The 17434-nt window shown below is 36.4% G+C and overlaps 1 protein-coding gene across 1 annotated transcript in view; it reads right to left on the bottom strand.

Annotated features, from left to right (window-relative positions):
- The window catches only part of MMS22L (MMS22 like, DNA repair protein), a 141520-nt gene that overhangs the window by 36632 nt on the left and 87454 nt on the right, over positions 1 to 17434 (bottom strand). Inside the window, exon 15 of the mRNA XM_039467936.2 lies at positions 3230 to 3423. Within this exon, the coding sequence (XP_039323870.1) occupies positions 3230 to 3423 (194 nt within the window). The remainder of the gene's footprint in view (positions 1 to 3229; positions 3424 to 17434) is intronic.

Raw genomic sequence — 17434 nt, 5'->3', positions numbered from 1 at the left:
GCAATAAGAAACAGCACAAGAGAACTACCAAAAGCTGCTACCACATTTACCCAGTTGTCTTCATCTGGGCTCATTTATTCTGCCTTCTCTTCTGCTACTAGAGATGAACTGAGGCCAAGTTCTCTATAGGATCCCATGTTCTCTTGGCACTAAAACAAAAGTGACATTTTGTACCACGCAATATTCCTTCACTTCGGAGCATTCCTGTCAGCATTTTAAATATACTGAAATTTCTCCCATGTTATTTAAAAACCAAACAAAACCAAAACTTCCTCTTTAACCCCTTTAGCTACTATCCCCATTTTTCTACTTTTCTTTTTTTTTTTTTTTTTTTGAGACGGAGTTTCGCTCTTGCTACCCAGGCTGGAGTGCAATGGCACGATCTCGGCTCACCGCAACCTCCGCCTCCTGGGTTCAGGCAATTCTCCTGCCTCAGCCTCCTGAGTAGCTGGGATTACAGGCATGCACCACCATGCCCAGCTAATTTTTTGTATTTTTAGTAGAGACGGCGTTTCACCGTGTTGACCAGGATGGTCTCGATCTCCTGACCTCGTGATCCACCCACCTCAGCCTCCCAAAGTGCTGGGATTACAGGCTTGAGCCACCGCGCCCGGCTTCTACTTTTCTTAAACAGTGATATTCAAAAAGATTAAATTTGCAGTCTACAATTCCTCTTTTCACATTTTCTCTGGAATCATCTTCTATCAGGCCTTTGCCTCTCCACTACATACACACTGCTCTTTCAGGTCACCAGTGACTTCCCTCTTATTAAATTCAATGGCTAACTCTCAGACCTCATCTCACTAGATCAATCTGTAGAAACTGAGCTGTTGATCGCTTTCCTCTCCTTGGGCTCCAGGGCCCCACACTTCCCTGATTTTTCTTACTTTACCTTTATTCCTCTCCAGTCTCCTTTCTTGTTTCTCCTGACCCTACAAATCTGAACACAGGAATACCCTAGGGCCCAGTCCTCAAATTTTTCTTTTCATCTATATTTCCTCTATGGCTGTTCTCATCCAGTTTCATGGTTTTAAGAATTATTTATACATGGATGTTACAAATAATGTATTTATATTAACAACTTTAAATTATATATTTATAATGAACAACTGTAAACCTCTGGCTTGGACCTCTTCATGAACTCTAGGATCATTATCCAAGTACCTACTTAACATGTCCACTTGGATTTAATGGACATCTTTAAAAAAAAGTCCAAAATAAAAATGTTAGTCTTCCCTCATTAAATCTGTTCTTGCCTCAATCTTCCTCATCTCAGCCAATGGCTATAGCTACCCTTAATTCCTCTCTTTAGCTATTTGGTTACCATATCTTGCCCACTTAGCAAATTCTGTCAGCTCTCCCTTAAATATACTTTCTTCAGATGGGAAACCTGATCACTTCTCACTACCTCTACTGCTACCACTCTAGCCACAGCTGCTTACTTTTGGGTTATTACAATAGTTCTCTAATTGCTTTCCTGTTTTTCTTCCCTTGCCTAGTCTCCCTTTAAGTCTAGCCTCAACCTAGTAGACAGAGGAATCTTACTACTCCTCTGCTCAACACTTTTCAACAGTTTCCAATCTCAGAGTAAAAGCAAAAGTCCTTGTAACCACTTACGAGGCAGAACACAAACTAGCTCTCCATTACCTCTTGATCCATCTCTTGGTTCTTTCCCTTTCTCATTCCACATGAGCTTTTACTGTTTCCCTATAGTTTCTCAAACACACCAGACATGTTTTTGCTTTCAGACTTCTGTAAAGCATGGTCTCTAATCTCCTTCAGTTCTTAGCACAATTATTACTTACTTGGGCCTTCCTGACCACTCTATTTACAATTACAACTGCCTCTGGCCTGCCGTATTCCTATCCTATACTTTCTCTCTTTTCCACAGCATTTACCACCACATTTTACACTATTTATTCACTTAGTGGTCTCCCCATACCCTGACACTAGATTATTAGCTCCATGAGAACAAGTATTCTTGTCCTTCTTCTCCACTAGTATCTCTCCAATGGTAATTAAAGTAGGTATTTCAGTAACCTGTTTTTTAAATGAAGTAAATCATTCTCCCCTAAACTATCAGGCCTTTATTTCAAATCAAAGCCAAAGTCCACATATTTTGCTTTATATTTATATACATTTATCTTCAGGATCTAAGGCAGCACTGACTAAACTGATGCATTATTATTTTTGTTGAGTGGCAGTTTGGATGATGAATGTACACAAGGTAAGTTACATCATCTATTAATGACTGCTTAAACTGATTGAATATCAATATTTATTTTCACAGACATTACAGTAGTTGGAAAACTGTTGTCCTGTCACAATTCTTTAATCTATCATTGCAAAGTCTTAATTATAGAAGTGTTACCAGAATCAAAATCTTTTCAAATTTAAATCATTCAATCTTTTACATAGTGCTTTCAGCTCAGTTTTCCTCACACACACTAGGATAAAATAAATATTGTTTTAAATCTTAGGATTTTAAAAGCATTATTTAAAAATACATTAAATACCTTGAAATGAACTTCATTCATTTAAGTGCATGGGGTTACCATACTAATCACTGTCTATCCAATACTTCTTAACATGCTTTGAGCAAAATACCCCTTTGAGAAGATAATGGCCTCTTCTTAGAAATGGCATATATGCACATATATTCAAATTCTTGCCTATAATTTCAAAATACCCAGAGTCTGCTAAAGCCCAAGGACATGCCGTTAGGTTAATAATCAAATTAAGTAAAAACTACAATTAAAATAGAATCTAGCAGAAGTCAGAACAATAACATACATATATTCAATGTCATTCTGATCCCATCCTCTTGGTGTTGAAATAGTACTTATTTTATATTCTTTTGCTTTTTACACAAATTAACTTCATCTGATACCTATATATCCGCTCATATAATCAGAAAATAAACTACTTGATTCACACATAATCAAATGCTAGTTTACCTTCCCAATATATTACATGCGTAAGAAAAGCTTTTATATATATCCCATATTTTCAAGATAGAAAATGATCTTATTTTTAGTAAATAATCATTCAATTTTTAGTAATAAATAAGCCAAAGGATCCCAATTCAACAATATGTAATTTGTTTCATCTTTCTGGCTGACAAAAAGTTTGCTATACAAAGCAAGAGTTTGCTACTAAGAAAATAAAGGAAAATACTGACAGAAAGTCTGCAAAGAGAAAAATTAGCAAATTAATAACTAATGCTGACCTGCAGCTGCATCCGCAAGTTGTGAGAAAGGCACTACCTGTGACATTCTCTGACTCTTCAAAAATGAAAAGAAATGTCTCCACAGTGCACTGGCAACTGCAGCAAGGTGGCGCTCTTTAGCTGATAATGAAGACTGTGCAACTAGGTCCACATTGTCCCTTTGAAGTTCCTGACACAATTGTTGATGCATACTCCTAAAAAGAAATAAAAATACAGCTAACACCCTTAACATGCTTACAAAAATCTTCCTAAACTACAATTTGAGCTTTTTCCATTTATATCATATGAGAACCATTTTATTTAATTAAAACCTTTATGCCAAGACATTATGCATTTCTGGTTGTTTGATGGATGAATGATGGCATATTAAGCATCATAAAGTTAATGTTAATTACTAATGTCAACCATTAATTATATGCTTTTACATATGTCAGATCCAAATGAGAAAGAGGCAGCTTCAGAATGAAGGTCTGCATTTTGCAACTCACACATGACAAGCGATTTTTACTTAAAATCTAGACACGAGAACAATTTTTAAAATCATTTTCCCCTGAAGCCTTTAGGACATGGATGTACCAAGAGGAAGGTAAGTGTATCTGGCTTATGTGTGGTATTTTAAATTAAAATACTTTCCTTATTTGGAAGACACAGGCCTTGTGTAGTAGATAAAACTATGCTAGACACTATCTTAGTACTTTGGTCCCAAAAGATCCATAATCATTCTGAATTGGTAGGCAATAAACAACAATAAAATGCTACTATTTATAAAATAATAAAACATAGTTCAATACTGCCTCAAATTTTGATTCATCACTTACCTTTGCTGATTAATTCAACTGAAAATTTAGATATCTCTAGACCTTAATAGCTACATATGCAGGAAATTGAGGTTAACAAACAGAGCGAAATAAGAGATCTTAGTGATGTGGAATAGACAGCATATATGCTGTGTACCCACTGATAATATGATTATTTAAAACTAAATGTACAACCATGCTATTATTCCTGTTTCTGTTTATGTTACTGCCAGATCAACTGAGTAGACATGAATGTACTGATATCATCCTTACATATGCTTTTTTTTTTCAATTATACAGAAAGTAGCAAAAAATAAGCAATGGAAATGAGGGAGAAGACTTCCCTTAACAGAGACAGCATTCCAGTAAGAAAAATAATTAGTATTTTTAAAAAGATGTTTGATTTTTTAAACAGTTTAGGGGAAGTGGATACTTGAAAGAACTATACAAAACACAAAACTAGCATATGTATCTAAAGCAATTCCACAAAAAGATCAAACTGGTTTTAAGACCACATCTTAGAGCACTTTGCATAGCTACTCGAGAGTGAGTAATAATTCTCAGTATAAACTGTATAACATTAGGGCCTTGCACCCCTTTACACTGGAATTCCTGGATAATTATGGGATGTTACTTAATAATTACCTGACGTACTGAAAAAACAAGTACACAAGTACACAAATGGCTGAGGAAAGAGTATATAGTAAGCAATTCTCATAAAATTCTCTAACCAAGTATCTGCTTATGTCCTCTCTGTGTAAAAACCTGCCTGAGATGCTTTCAACTCGAACTAGTGGCTAGAGAACCATTTCAGGTCTTTTGTCTTAGATGAGATAAATAACAAACCACTAAAATCCATTTGACAACTAACTCAACTGCCTATATCAGCATAGCAAAGTTCAGACTGCATTTCTAACAGTGGATCCAAGTAAAATAATACCACCATTTCTACTACCCTTTATAGCTTTTTCAAAGTATATTCATTTCAAAAGGCAATCAATAACTTATGGTACTTGAGTAGGATGGATTTTGCTCAGCATTTCTAAAGAAGCCATTTTATTTACTAACGAAAACCTGTTCCTTAGGAAGGAGTAACATTTCTGATCAATGTCTATATATATGCTAGAAATTCTTTAAATTAAAAATCTGAACTACCCTATGAGATGGGTATAATTAATCCTCTTTATAGATGATGAAGCTAACAGCTGGTAAGTTACATATGTCCAAAGGTCACATGGCTAGAAAAGGCTAGTCCCGTCATCTGAACTTAAATCTGACGCCAAAGCCCACTTTTCTTTTACACACTAAGACACGCACCATTATACACCTACACATACATAAGTTTTAAATGAATTCAACATTGATAAATTATCTTCTCTTTCTATTTAGGTTACAGAAATTTAATCCCAGCACTTGGGAGGCCAAGGCAGGTGAATCACTTGAGGCCAGGAATTCAAGACCAACCTGAACAACATGGTGAAATCTCATCTCTACTAGAAACAAAAAAATTAGCCAGGCATGGTGGTACAGGCTTGTAATTCCAGCTACTTTGGAGGCTGAGGTAGGAGAATTGCTTGAACCCAGGAGGTGGAGGTTGCAGTGAGCCGATATTGTGCCACTGCACTCCAACTTGGGTGACACAGCAAGACTGTCTCAAAAAAAAAAAAACCAGGCGTAAGTAGTGGCTCATGTCCGTAATCCCAGCATTTTGGGAAGCCGAGGCAGGGAGACCACAAGGTCAGGAAATAGAGACTATCCTGGCTAGCATAATGAAACCCAGTCTCTACTAAAACAACAACAACAAAAAAAATTAGCTGGGCCTGGTGGCACATGCCTGCAATTCCAGCTACTTGGGAGGCTGAAAGAGAACTGCATGAATCCGGAGGTGAAGGTTGCAGTAAGCCGAGATAGTGCTACTGCACTCCAGCCTGGGCGAGAGAGTAAGACTCCATCTCATACACAAAAAAATTAGTTAAGATAAAGAAAATTCAGAAAGCCTAAGAAAAGGGGCTGGAGAAGTCACACGTAGCTTTGTCTTTTGAAGGGCCAGAAGCAACACCAGAATTCTACTATTAAAAAAGACTGTAAGAAAAGATACTAGAAAACATGCATGCAAGGCAATAATGAGAAAGGTCAACAAACGTGCACCACCTTTGACCTCTCTAGAACAAAATGTTGAGCTACCAAGGAGTATACCCCAGGGCTAATGTGGGGATATGATTCAAACTTCTGAATACATTAGGTTAAAAAAACAAAAGGCTGAGTGTGGTGGCTTACATCTGTAATCCCAACATTTTGGGAGGCCAAGGCGGGTGGACTGCCTGAGCTCAGGAGTTTGACACTGGCCTGGGCAACATGGTGAAACCCCATCTCTACTAAAAATACAAAAAATTAGCGGAGCCTGATGATGTGTGCCTGTAGTCCCAGCTTCTCAAGAGGCTGAAGCTGGAGGACTGCTTGAACCCAGGAGGCAGAGGTTGCAGCGAGCTGAGATTGCACCACTGCACTCTAGCCTGGGCAACAGCGAGACTCTGTCTCCAAAAAAAAAAAAAAAAAGAAGAAGAAAAAAATAAATAAAATCATTGTGAGGTAAAAAATTTGAAGCTACAGATTATATCCTCTAAGGCTGAGTTAAAATAGCGAAGGTAAATTTCAATTAAGGGTAAGATATTGACCCCAAACCACATTTGTTTTGGACATGTGCATCCACTTAGTGTTTATGGATTTGAAAAAGAAGCTAATATCCCTGGGAATATGAAGAATGCTTTCTGCTCAACAGTTTGAATGTTCGAGCTTTTTCAGTCTGGATAAGAAGAATGATTATCCACTATTTTAAACCAGAACAAAGTTGATTAAAACCTTTTAATAACAAGTTATTTAAATATGAAGAAGTCAGTGAGTGACAAATGCAGGAAATGCCGAGGGTGTACTGTAATGGAAGTCTGAAGGAAGAAACAAATTTCTGCACTGTAGCCAAATAGCTAGAAATACCCCTTGCAGTCACAGGTAATTTTTAAAATCATGTTTGGATCAGAAAACTAATTACACAGACTACTAAAAAATAAATTTATTATGTTAGATGTGACCTATGCATATCTGTTATAGGTACATTTACAAAAACCCAAATATTAAAAGAAACTCTGTCATTAGAGGTAACAATGTTAAAGAAAACACAAAACATATTTGAAATATTTCAAAGAATATAACATACTTCTAGGTGATGGCTGTTTTATGAGGCATTATCTACCTTCTTCAACAAACAGTAGAAATATGAAAGTAGATTTTTCGCATAAAAGGAAAAATGTAGGCCGGGCACGGTGGCTCAAGCCTGTAATCCCAGCACTTTGGGAGGCCGAGGCGGGTGGATCACAAGGTCAAGAGATCGAGACCATCCTGGTCAACATGGTGAAACCCCGTCTCTACTAAAAATACAAAAAAAAATAGCTGGGCATGGTGGTGTGTGCCTGTAATCCCAGCTACTCAGGAGGCTGAGGCAGGAGAATTGCCTGAACCCAGGAGGCGGAGGTTGCGGTGAGCCGAGATCGCGCCATTGCACTCCAGCCTGGGTAACAAGAGCGAAACTCCGTCTCAAAAAAAAAAAAAAAAAGGAAAAATGTGATTTCTGGTCAGAAACTAAAAGACATAACCCAAGGATGTAGGAGCTCCCATTACTTGGCAATTGTTTTATTTGAATAAAGATAGATTTCATGTTAACATCAGTTTGGAAATATACACATGTGGAAATACACACCTGTAACCAGCTCTCTTATGTTATAAAAGATACAATATGGTAAGGTAGAAAATAAATTTGCTAAATGTCAAGTTATTCAAATTGCAGCTCTCATGGTAGAAACAACAGCCACATCCAGCATTTATTGGTATTTACTATGAGGCCAGCACCATGCAAAGTGTTTTATAAGCATTCTTTCTCATCCTATGAGGCAGACATTGTGAAGACCACATAAAATAACATTCAGAAAAGTTTTTAGAAGCCTGTCATTACACTATACAAACACCCACACTTTCACATACCGATTATCCAGGTGTTTTTAAGCTTCTATTTTAGCTCAGTTATCCTGCCTCCTTTGGCTTTCCTCATTATCTTCAAGTATTTTCCTGATTCTTTTATGACTGCTCTTTTGCCCCACTTTCCAATATTTCCTGTTTTTATCTGTGTTATTTCTTGCTTTGACTTCATATGTTCACCTATCCATTTTGCCCCCACCTCTCTACTCCCACACAGATACCTTATCCCCACAGACACACAAATTTATTGAGACATCTAGCATATGAAAGGCATGGAACCCTGTATCTGAAACTTCTACCTACCAGCCTGGTCTCTGAGTTTCTGCTACTTCCTAGTAACTTAGGCAGGCTTCTGCGAACACGTACTGGACAACTGCTTATAGGTTTTGCTTCTAATCTTGGCATACCATTTTTCTCCTGTAACTGTCATAGAATAAGGTATGACATCCTATATATTACTTTCCCAGGATTCATAGTTGTATATAAACATTTCTAATTTATGATCCCTCAAAGTTTAAAGAAAATTAAAGTTGTCTATTGATGGACCTTGCATCACATGGAAAAAGCATAATATAATAAATAGGACCAATAAGGACTAACAGCAATAATTGAATTCCTCTTTTAACTCTACTGTAAACATGGCAACTTAAAAATAAATCTGTGTTAGTGAAAAATACAATGGAAAGTTTTAACTTAAAAAGTTGTTCCAAACCACTATGAGTAATTATTACAAGTATCTTATTAATCTAACTGATGGAAAACTAAATGGGAATTGGCACACTCTATAACCATTTTTAGCTTCAGCCAAACTCACTAAAAAACCTTAGCCACTGAGTCCTCTTGTCATACTTGTTTATATCTGTGAAACAGGGTTTACTCTGCCTTACTACCCAGGAAGAATATAACTAAGGTAATGGCATTATCAGAAAACCAAAAAACAAAAAACAAAAAAACAGTAGAAGTTACCCTAAAAATAATCTAATCCAATCTTCAAAAATTAAGAAACAACAAACAGCTTCTAGGTATGAAGAGACTTCTACAAAGCCTCACTGAAATAATGGCAGCTTCAATCCCGAGCCCCAATCCTGTGCATGCCCAAATTATCAGGGAGAAGCAACAAGCCAGAAACCAGGCTGGCAAGTACCAATTCAGGCATACTCTGCAATGCCTCTATGTAATAGATGCCCCAGTACATCCATATGTCTGTGCATATGTGTAGGAGGGGATGAGTAAGCAGTAGATGAATGAATGAATGAATGAATGAATGAATATGTAAAATCAAGGCAGAGTATGTTGACTGTTTTGAACAATAAAGCACAGCAGTGGCAATGATGCTTTCCATCACATATTACAGAGAAAAGTAAGGGCTCCTTGAGATGTAAGAAGAAATATTCAAATGTTCTCGTCTAAAACAGAAAAGATCAGCTTGTGACTCTGGAAAACTAGTAAGCCTCGGTTTTTCATCTGCTAAATGGAAATAGTGCCCTACTATCCTCTTTGGAGCTGCTAAAGCATTAAAATTACAGCACTTAGGTAAAAATACTTTGGAGACAAGACATGCGCACGGAAGTGATTATCAAAGGATAGGTAAGGACTGGTTAGGTGAAAAGGAGGAAAGTAAAAGCACAAAGGCCTACAAAATCAATTCACTTACTCTCTAATTCAACACACACAGCATATATTCTAAGCAGCAGAGATACAAAACTAGCAATTAGACACAGTCTCTGCCTTCTGGAATTTATATTCTAATGAGAGACAGATAATTAAACATACAAACATGTAATACCTCAACTTGTGGACTTTATGAATAAAAAAGAAATAGCATGGGGACGATGATTGATAGAAGCTAGTATTTCAAGTAGGATGATCAGGAAACACCTTTTAAGAAGGTGACACTTGGGGTTTTTGGCAGGCTTCTCAGGGACAAAAATGGCTACGGCTAGCGATTCCTACCTGCCCTACTACATAGGGCACAAGGGCAAGTTTGGGCACAAATTTCTGAGTTCAAATTTCAGCTAGATGGAAAGCTTAGACATGCCAACAACAGCAATTACAAAAATGACGTCATGATCAAAAAAGAGGCTTATATGCATAACAGTGTAATGGAAAAACTGAAGAGAATTACTGATGACTGAAATTACAAAAGAAGACGATGCTTTGTGGCCTCCCAACAGGGTTGGTCGACGGGAGCCTTAAATTGTAATTGGAGATGAGCACATATCTTTTACCATATCAAAAATAGGTTCTCTTATTGCTGTAAATCAGTGAAAGGATCCTGAAGGCCTTCATGGTACATGAAGGGATTCACAAACAGTGTGGTATTACCATTAGATGGTATTACCTTTAGTCAAGTGCCAGTAACTGTAGTATTGATAAGGAATTGTAGTATTGATAAGGAACAATGTAACTATACATTTGTGTAATGTAAGTATAGTATTGATAAGGAAAATGCAACTATCATATTGATAAGGAACAGGTCATGGAGGATCACGTTATCTCAAAAAGTTAGTGCCACAAATAAAAAGTGTTTAAGGTAGCTGTAACTGAGAGAAAACCAATTTATATACTCAACATATATATTCCTCATGGTTTGTTCCCAGATAACCTAATGCTTATAAGGATTGCCTAATATATTTATACATCTAAACATCCTTTTTAATCGCACAATGCTAATATTACAATCTTAGCTGACTGAAATATTTTCATTAAAAAAAACCCAACCTGTTGAGTATGTGCAGTGTGATACTGCACATGTACAAATATATATAACTACTCATCACATCATACTACAGACATATAGACATATCTATACATATGTATATCCGTATCTATACATTTTGCCAACACTTCAGTGCTATCTTACTCTCTCATCTAATAAAAGTGAGCATGGGCAGATCTACCCATAAGCATCAGCGCTGACCCACAGCCTCAGCTTCACCTATTGGCATCAACATTATGACCAACAGGTTATAGTCCTGAAGTTAACACACACACACACACACACACACACACAATCGAATAAAAATTAACATGCTGGATGTTAAAATTTAAGTTTTACAGCATCACAAGATGCCTTCAAGAAAATAGGTGAGGCAAAGACCACAACTAAGGCTTGGGTGCATCCTTTGGCATTATAACCGTAAGAAACCACAGACTGGCAGATGTCATCATAGCTTAGCAAGTTCTTAGCAAGTTCTAAAAGAACAGAAGAATGATCATCATCTGATTGTGACAACTTGCACTCCTTTATTCAGTTAGGGCTCCCATTTCCAGGAAGTCACACTCCAAATTTAAAAGGTAATAGATGAGTGAAAGGAGGGGGAGATTACAGGCTGCATATGAAGCTAGTCAGTATCCAAGCTTGTCTACTACCACAAATACCATGTGGGTAGACCACTAGTTAAGGTCCAGGATGTTAAGGTCCAGGATCTTTGTCCTTGGGGTTAAAGGCACTCAGAGGTGAGATCATCTCTGTAAACAATCTCACGACGAAATGTACATGCCTTACAAAATATGTGAAGTTGTCATACTGGTCTATAGGATTTCAAATACAATTCTCTTCCACTTAAAACATAAATGGATAGGGTATAATGGAGAAAGCACACATGCACTGGATCTTATATAAAATGTTATGTATTGAATTCTCATAGAAGAAAAAAGAATGGTCTGGGGGGTGGAAGGGCAGTTAGGAATTGGTGACCAAAAAAAGAAAATCAGAATATATGTAACAATGTGAACAGAATATTTATGGAATATGCCCTCATCTTCATTTTGGAAGAGACCACCAATCTACCTAACTTAGCAGCACTGGAGCCAATAAGTACTGTGATATTAAACACACCTCACAATCTTTTTCTTCTTCCTCTCAATCCTGGCCCATCCTCCATCTCTATCTCTGTCTTGCTTTGGCTATTCTACTGTTTGCTGAAACCTGTGTAATTTTTAAAACAGGGCCACAAATTCTTTGACACTTCTTGATTCTGAGAGATTTTATGACTGCGTTGACCAATATAGCACAGCACATATGACAGTATGTGGCTATAAGGTTTGGTAATAAAAGGCCATAAAGCTTCTGACTTGTTTGCTGGGAAATATTCACTTTTAGAGCCCTGAAATGCCAAGTAGGAAATCCAATGACCCTGAGAATACCCTCTTCAAGAGGCCACAGGCAGCACTCAGGTCAGCAGTTCCAGCTGAGCTTATCCATCAGCCATTCTAGCTCAGACACTAGATGTGTTACTTAAGAAGCAATATAGGAACTGAATCCTCCCAGCTTTAGCTGTTCTTCTAGTCTCAGCCTTTAGAGTTACTCAATGACACTGAATTACAGTTACTCCCAGATGATGAATCATCCTAGCCTCAGCTCTACCTAGACCTGGTAGAGCAGGTAAGAGCTGCCCTTAGGTTTTCAAAGTCCTGACCCATAGAATCTGTAAGCATAATATAAGGGCTGCTGTTGTGGTGTTTTACCCCACTATGTTTTGACAGTTTATTAATGCTCTAAAGGGCATATATAAAGCACTGTGTAGGGTTTAGAGATTCAAAGACGAAAAAGATGCAGACCTGACCTAAAGGAATTCACACTTGGGAAGGTTGGGGTGGGAGGAACAAAGAATTTTATTAGAAATATAACCACAGGGTAGTATCTACAACAGTGCAAAGGCAGACTTAGACAAAATAGCTGTTTTAAGTCTCCTAGAAGCCATTCCCAACAATCTAAGAAATTCTGGACTGGTTTTAAGACACATGAATTTCAGAGATAAGGCTAATTTGAAGAAAAACTACTTTATTTTTCTACCTACCAGTACAGAACACCTATATCAAACATATGCTGAGACATTTTACGTATATTATCATATTTATTCTCAATAAATTTTATTCAGTTCTTGTTGCTTTCAAAAGTTTCATTTTAGTTATCCAAGGTATTGTTTATAAACCTATGGAGATCACCTTTTAAAGCTACTTAATAAAACTATCTTCTAAAACCTAGCTTAGCTCTCACCATCACAGAAGTCTTTTTTGAAAACAGTAGTACATAGTCACTGCTACCCTCTAATGACAACTGTAATAATTCTACATTTTACATGTGTTTAGTTGCTATATGCTATGTGGGGGAGTGTGCTTTGTTTCAAAAAATTTGGAGTCATTTTATTAAAAGTAAAGAGCCAAAGATTTTTGAGGTCAACTATTCCACAGTAAGTAAGCTAGGGCTGAATTCCATTTGTGAGCATTTTTCCTAATTGGTGATAATAAATTTCTATAAATAAAGGGTCTAATGGTAATGCTTACTGATAATAACTACATCAACCAAATGTTCCTGTCACAGTGAAATCTGCCCTATAATTTACCTTAATGGACTATGTTTATCAATAAATATTGAAAATGTCCAGTTTTACCCCCCTCCATTTAAATCAAATCCAATTCTATGTGAACAGATTGTACCAATGTATAATTACAATAGCTAATGCATTGGAAAAAGGAGTGTTCTTTGATAATAATTTTTCTAAAACCTCTTAAGCATTCTGCATCCTCAATATTTCTCTGACACTAAAAAAATACAGCAAATCATACAACCAGAGACTAATGACCACTGCCAATTGTGTTAATGGATCTAAAAACCTCATCATCATCTCCAATAGTGACTTGCTTTTTAGGATTTCAAAACTCAGTCGAGTAAGAGTTAAAAGTACCTAGTGTTATTTCAAAAAATTTTTCTTCATCAAAAATATAAACAAATTCTAATATAAATAGGAGTCTAGTCACCATTGTAATAACCTGCAGTACATACATAACCTTTAGAAATCTGTAAATTCCTTGAAATTATGTGTAAAGTTTTGTGTATACATAAATATATAAATCCCACCGCCTTTCTTCTACTTTCTACAACTTTCTAAATATCTCTAAATAAAAGCTCAATGCCTCCTTTCAATTTCTCTTCCTGACTCCTCTTCTGCCTTTTTTGATCTCCTCACTCTGTGCCTCTACTGTCCTCAACAATCCAACGGTAATCTCATGTATAAAATGCTCTAACTTAGGAGGAATGCTTAATATGAATTTTACGTAGAAAAAGCAGTGAATAGTCAATGTTTAAGATCAATGATAAAAATCATCAAAAAGTATAAGCTTGTTTAGAATAATCTCATATTTACCAGTACACAAATTTCTTAATTTTAAATTATGGTTTTCCAGATACTTAGTTTCATATCAAACACATTCTCTATAGAGATGCTACTTACCACTTTTACTGTAGTTTTTTAAAAGGGAGGAAAAGATGGGGGGGGGAGCAGAAGTTTTCCTAAAAGATTATCCATTGAGTCAATGATCTGTGGGGTTTATTATAAAGCTCCATTATTAGGGCTGAGAGCCTCAAAGGCTTTTATTATAGCACTAATTTCTTTTTGCAAGCCTTCAGCAAATGAACCGATTTATCTGGTTCTGCATGCTTAGGGCTTGATACATGCTATTTGTACATGACAGGTTTCATCTGCATAGCACCATTGACAACATTTATCTGCACATCAAAAAAGCTCATCTCCTGATGAAAAAAAAAATCCATGTATATGCTGGGATAAGAAATGTTAAAGTGGTGAGTAAAGGATCTGTGATACCACAAAATGGAACAAAACTACAAAAAGATCACCAATTCAGTATGAATGTACAACAGTGCTATAGGAGCAGACACAATGTCAAAAAAGGAAGAACTGAAAAGATAACTTGTTTACACTGATTAAGAATTAGGGCTTTGTTATCATCCTGTGAATTTTAACTAGAAATTGGAAAAATTAATTTACTTTCAAATAAGACAAGGTTTTATAAAGCTTTATGAATAAAGCAAAAATAGTTCAAAAATCTTAAAACTACCCATTGTTTATAACTGCCAGGAGAAATTAACCCCTGAAAGTTACTTTTATGGGAATAAAATGCTTAGATCGACTGTTGTTGTAGTTCAAAATTAAAAGACCTTGATAAAGTCCTTATAAAAAAATAACTTTAGAAAACAGAGAAAAAAATATAAACAAAATGTAAACCTGCTTTCTTTTCAGAAACAATAACTAACTTAAAACATCTATGTAAAAGATTCTGAAAGGTGGGCACAGCCTATATATTTGAATAACAATGTAATAATAAAGTATTTCCAACAGATAATACATAACACACTCTTTTGAGAAAAATCAGTGTTTTTGAAGAAGGTATACATTGAGTTAAAAAGTTTTCTTATAATTCATTATCTTTCAGAACATGTGGTTACATTAGGCTCCAATCATCTCTTACTCTTACTCTTCCCAGCATTTGGTAATATAGGCAGTGGAGCTACTTTTCTGTCATTCAGGAAGAACTGCTGGATCACTAAACTTGTATCATCACACCTCTGCAACACAGTAAAAATCACTGTTAGAACCAATAGTTTATTAGATCGAACCCACCATCAACAATGTCAGCTCTGCCTGGTCGTGTTAACAGGAAAATGTTTTACGAGTTCCACCACTGGGCATCAATTTAACTTCCAGCACCAGTTACGCTGTAAAACCATGAATGTAATTTATATGGTGACCTGCGTATGTGGGAAACAATATCTAGGTGAAACTTCTCACATTCTGACAAAATGCTTTGATTTGCACCATTCAGATGATTGAGCAAAAAGAGTTTAAGCAATCACCACCAACAGCCTTTATCTCCAAGTGCACTAAAAATTTATTATTCGATGAGTGCAACCTATTGCTTTAGAGCCTAGATTGATAGAATAGAAATGATTGGATAAATATTACATTTTCAACTGGTACACATCTTGTCCATTAGGTTTAAATATTGGACAAGCTGTGTGTTTAAGATAAACATCAGTCTTAGCTGATTCCGTCACACAGTACTTTTTGAAAGCCTACAAATGTTTCCATAGTAACATTTTTGTGCTTACATATAGCTGAAGACACATGTTCATTGTCAATTAGGAGAAAGTAAATCAAATGACTGCTGTATTCTTCTAACAATATACCTTTGTCTTTTACTTAGCACTTAACACAGATGACAATATTTACGAATATTTTGCTGTGTACTAAACAACTGAGTAAAATCTTTCAAGCTGGAAAGGACATAAATAGAGCTCACCCACCTATCGTAAATAACAGTTTACTACTCAGGCCTTCCTAGGAATTTTAAACTAGCATAGATTTCATACAGATGGCTTTTCTAGTAGCTACTCCTGTGCATTAACAGAAGGGTGTTTACCTGGCAACCTCTCTATCCATTTGCCTGAGATCACATACCTTTAAAGATGGCAATGGATGTTTCAGATACGTATAGAGAGAGCAAAGCTGCCAAGACTGCTGCAACACAACTATTAAAAATCCTTTCTAGCATTATGGGAGGGGTCCTACGCATGTAACTTTCAATGCCTTTTGGCTCCTGAGCTGCTACCTTAGCCTTGACTAATCTGATTAACTCCGTACTACTTTCTATTATTTTCTAATTTGGTTTGATTAGACACTGCAGAGCAGGTGTCCCCAAACTTTTTACACAGGGGGCCGGTTCACTGTCCCTCAGACTGTTGCAGGGCCACCACATACTGTGCTCCTCTCACTGACCACCAATGAAAGAGGTGCCTGTTCCTGAAGTGCGGTGGGGGGCCGGATAAATGGGCTCAGGGGGCCACATGTGGCCCGCGGGCCGTAGTTTGGGGACGCCTGCTGTAGAGTAAATAATATCATCTACCGGTTTGTTGATGAAAAAATGGACTGAGAGGTTAAATAACTTGACCACTAAGTAACAGAAATGGAATTATAACCCAGGTCTATCTGACTCCAAAGCATTTTTCACCATAAACCATCTTTGTTCAAGATTTAACTGTAATAATTACAATCTTATACTTGAAGGTTTAAAAGAGTACCTGATAAAATAGTAAAATAAGACTAAGCCCACATTGGATTATTAATAAAAGTTGTATCTTTATAATACCCTTAATCGCCAACCTTTATTCATTAATGAACTATACTACTAATCAAGATATCATCAGGTAAAACGACTACTGGTCATTCATGTTGACAGCCGGATTCTTTTCCTTAAGGTTTCCAGCCTTGTTTTCACGCATTTTGTCTGCCACATCAATAAAATAATTGCTTTGTACAAAAAGGATATAAAACAAAAACTTACTACTTAGAAACACATCACCCATATTCCATATACAAAGCTTTTTGTCATTGCACTACTAGAAAAGACTTAAGCATTTAACTTGAAATTCCTAGCAAGATCTTTTAAGCTGTTTTTCTTATCTTGTTCTTCAAAATTCGAAACCAGAAAATCCCACTTGACTAGAAAGGCAAAAAAAGGAGGTTGTCCCTTCTAGGGTTAACAGATGCTTTTTGTAAGATTTTAGGTAATATTAACCTTT

The sequence above is a fragment of the Saimiri boliviensis genome, chromosome 4 (assembly GCF_048565385.1).
Source record: "Saimiri boliviensis isolate mSaiBol1 chromosome 4, mSaiBol1.pri, whole genome shotgun sequence".
Lineage (NCBI taxonomy): Eukaryota > Metazoa > Chordata > Mammalia > Primates > Cebidae > Saimiri > Saimiri boliviensis.
Note: the sequence above shows the minus strand (reverse complement) of the source record. Positions and strands in the feature narration are given on the sequence as shown.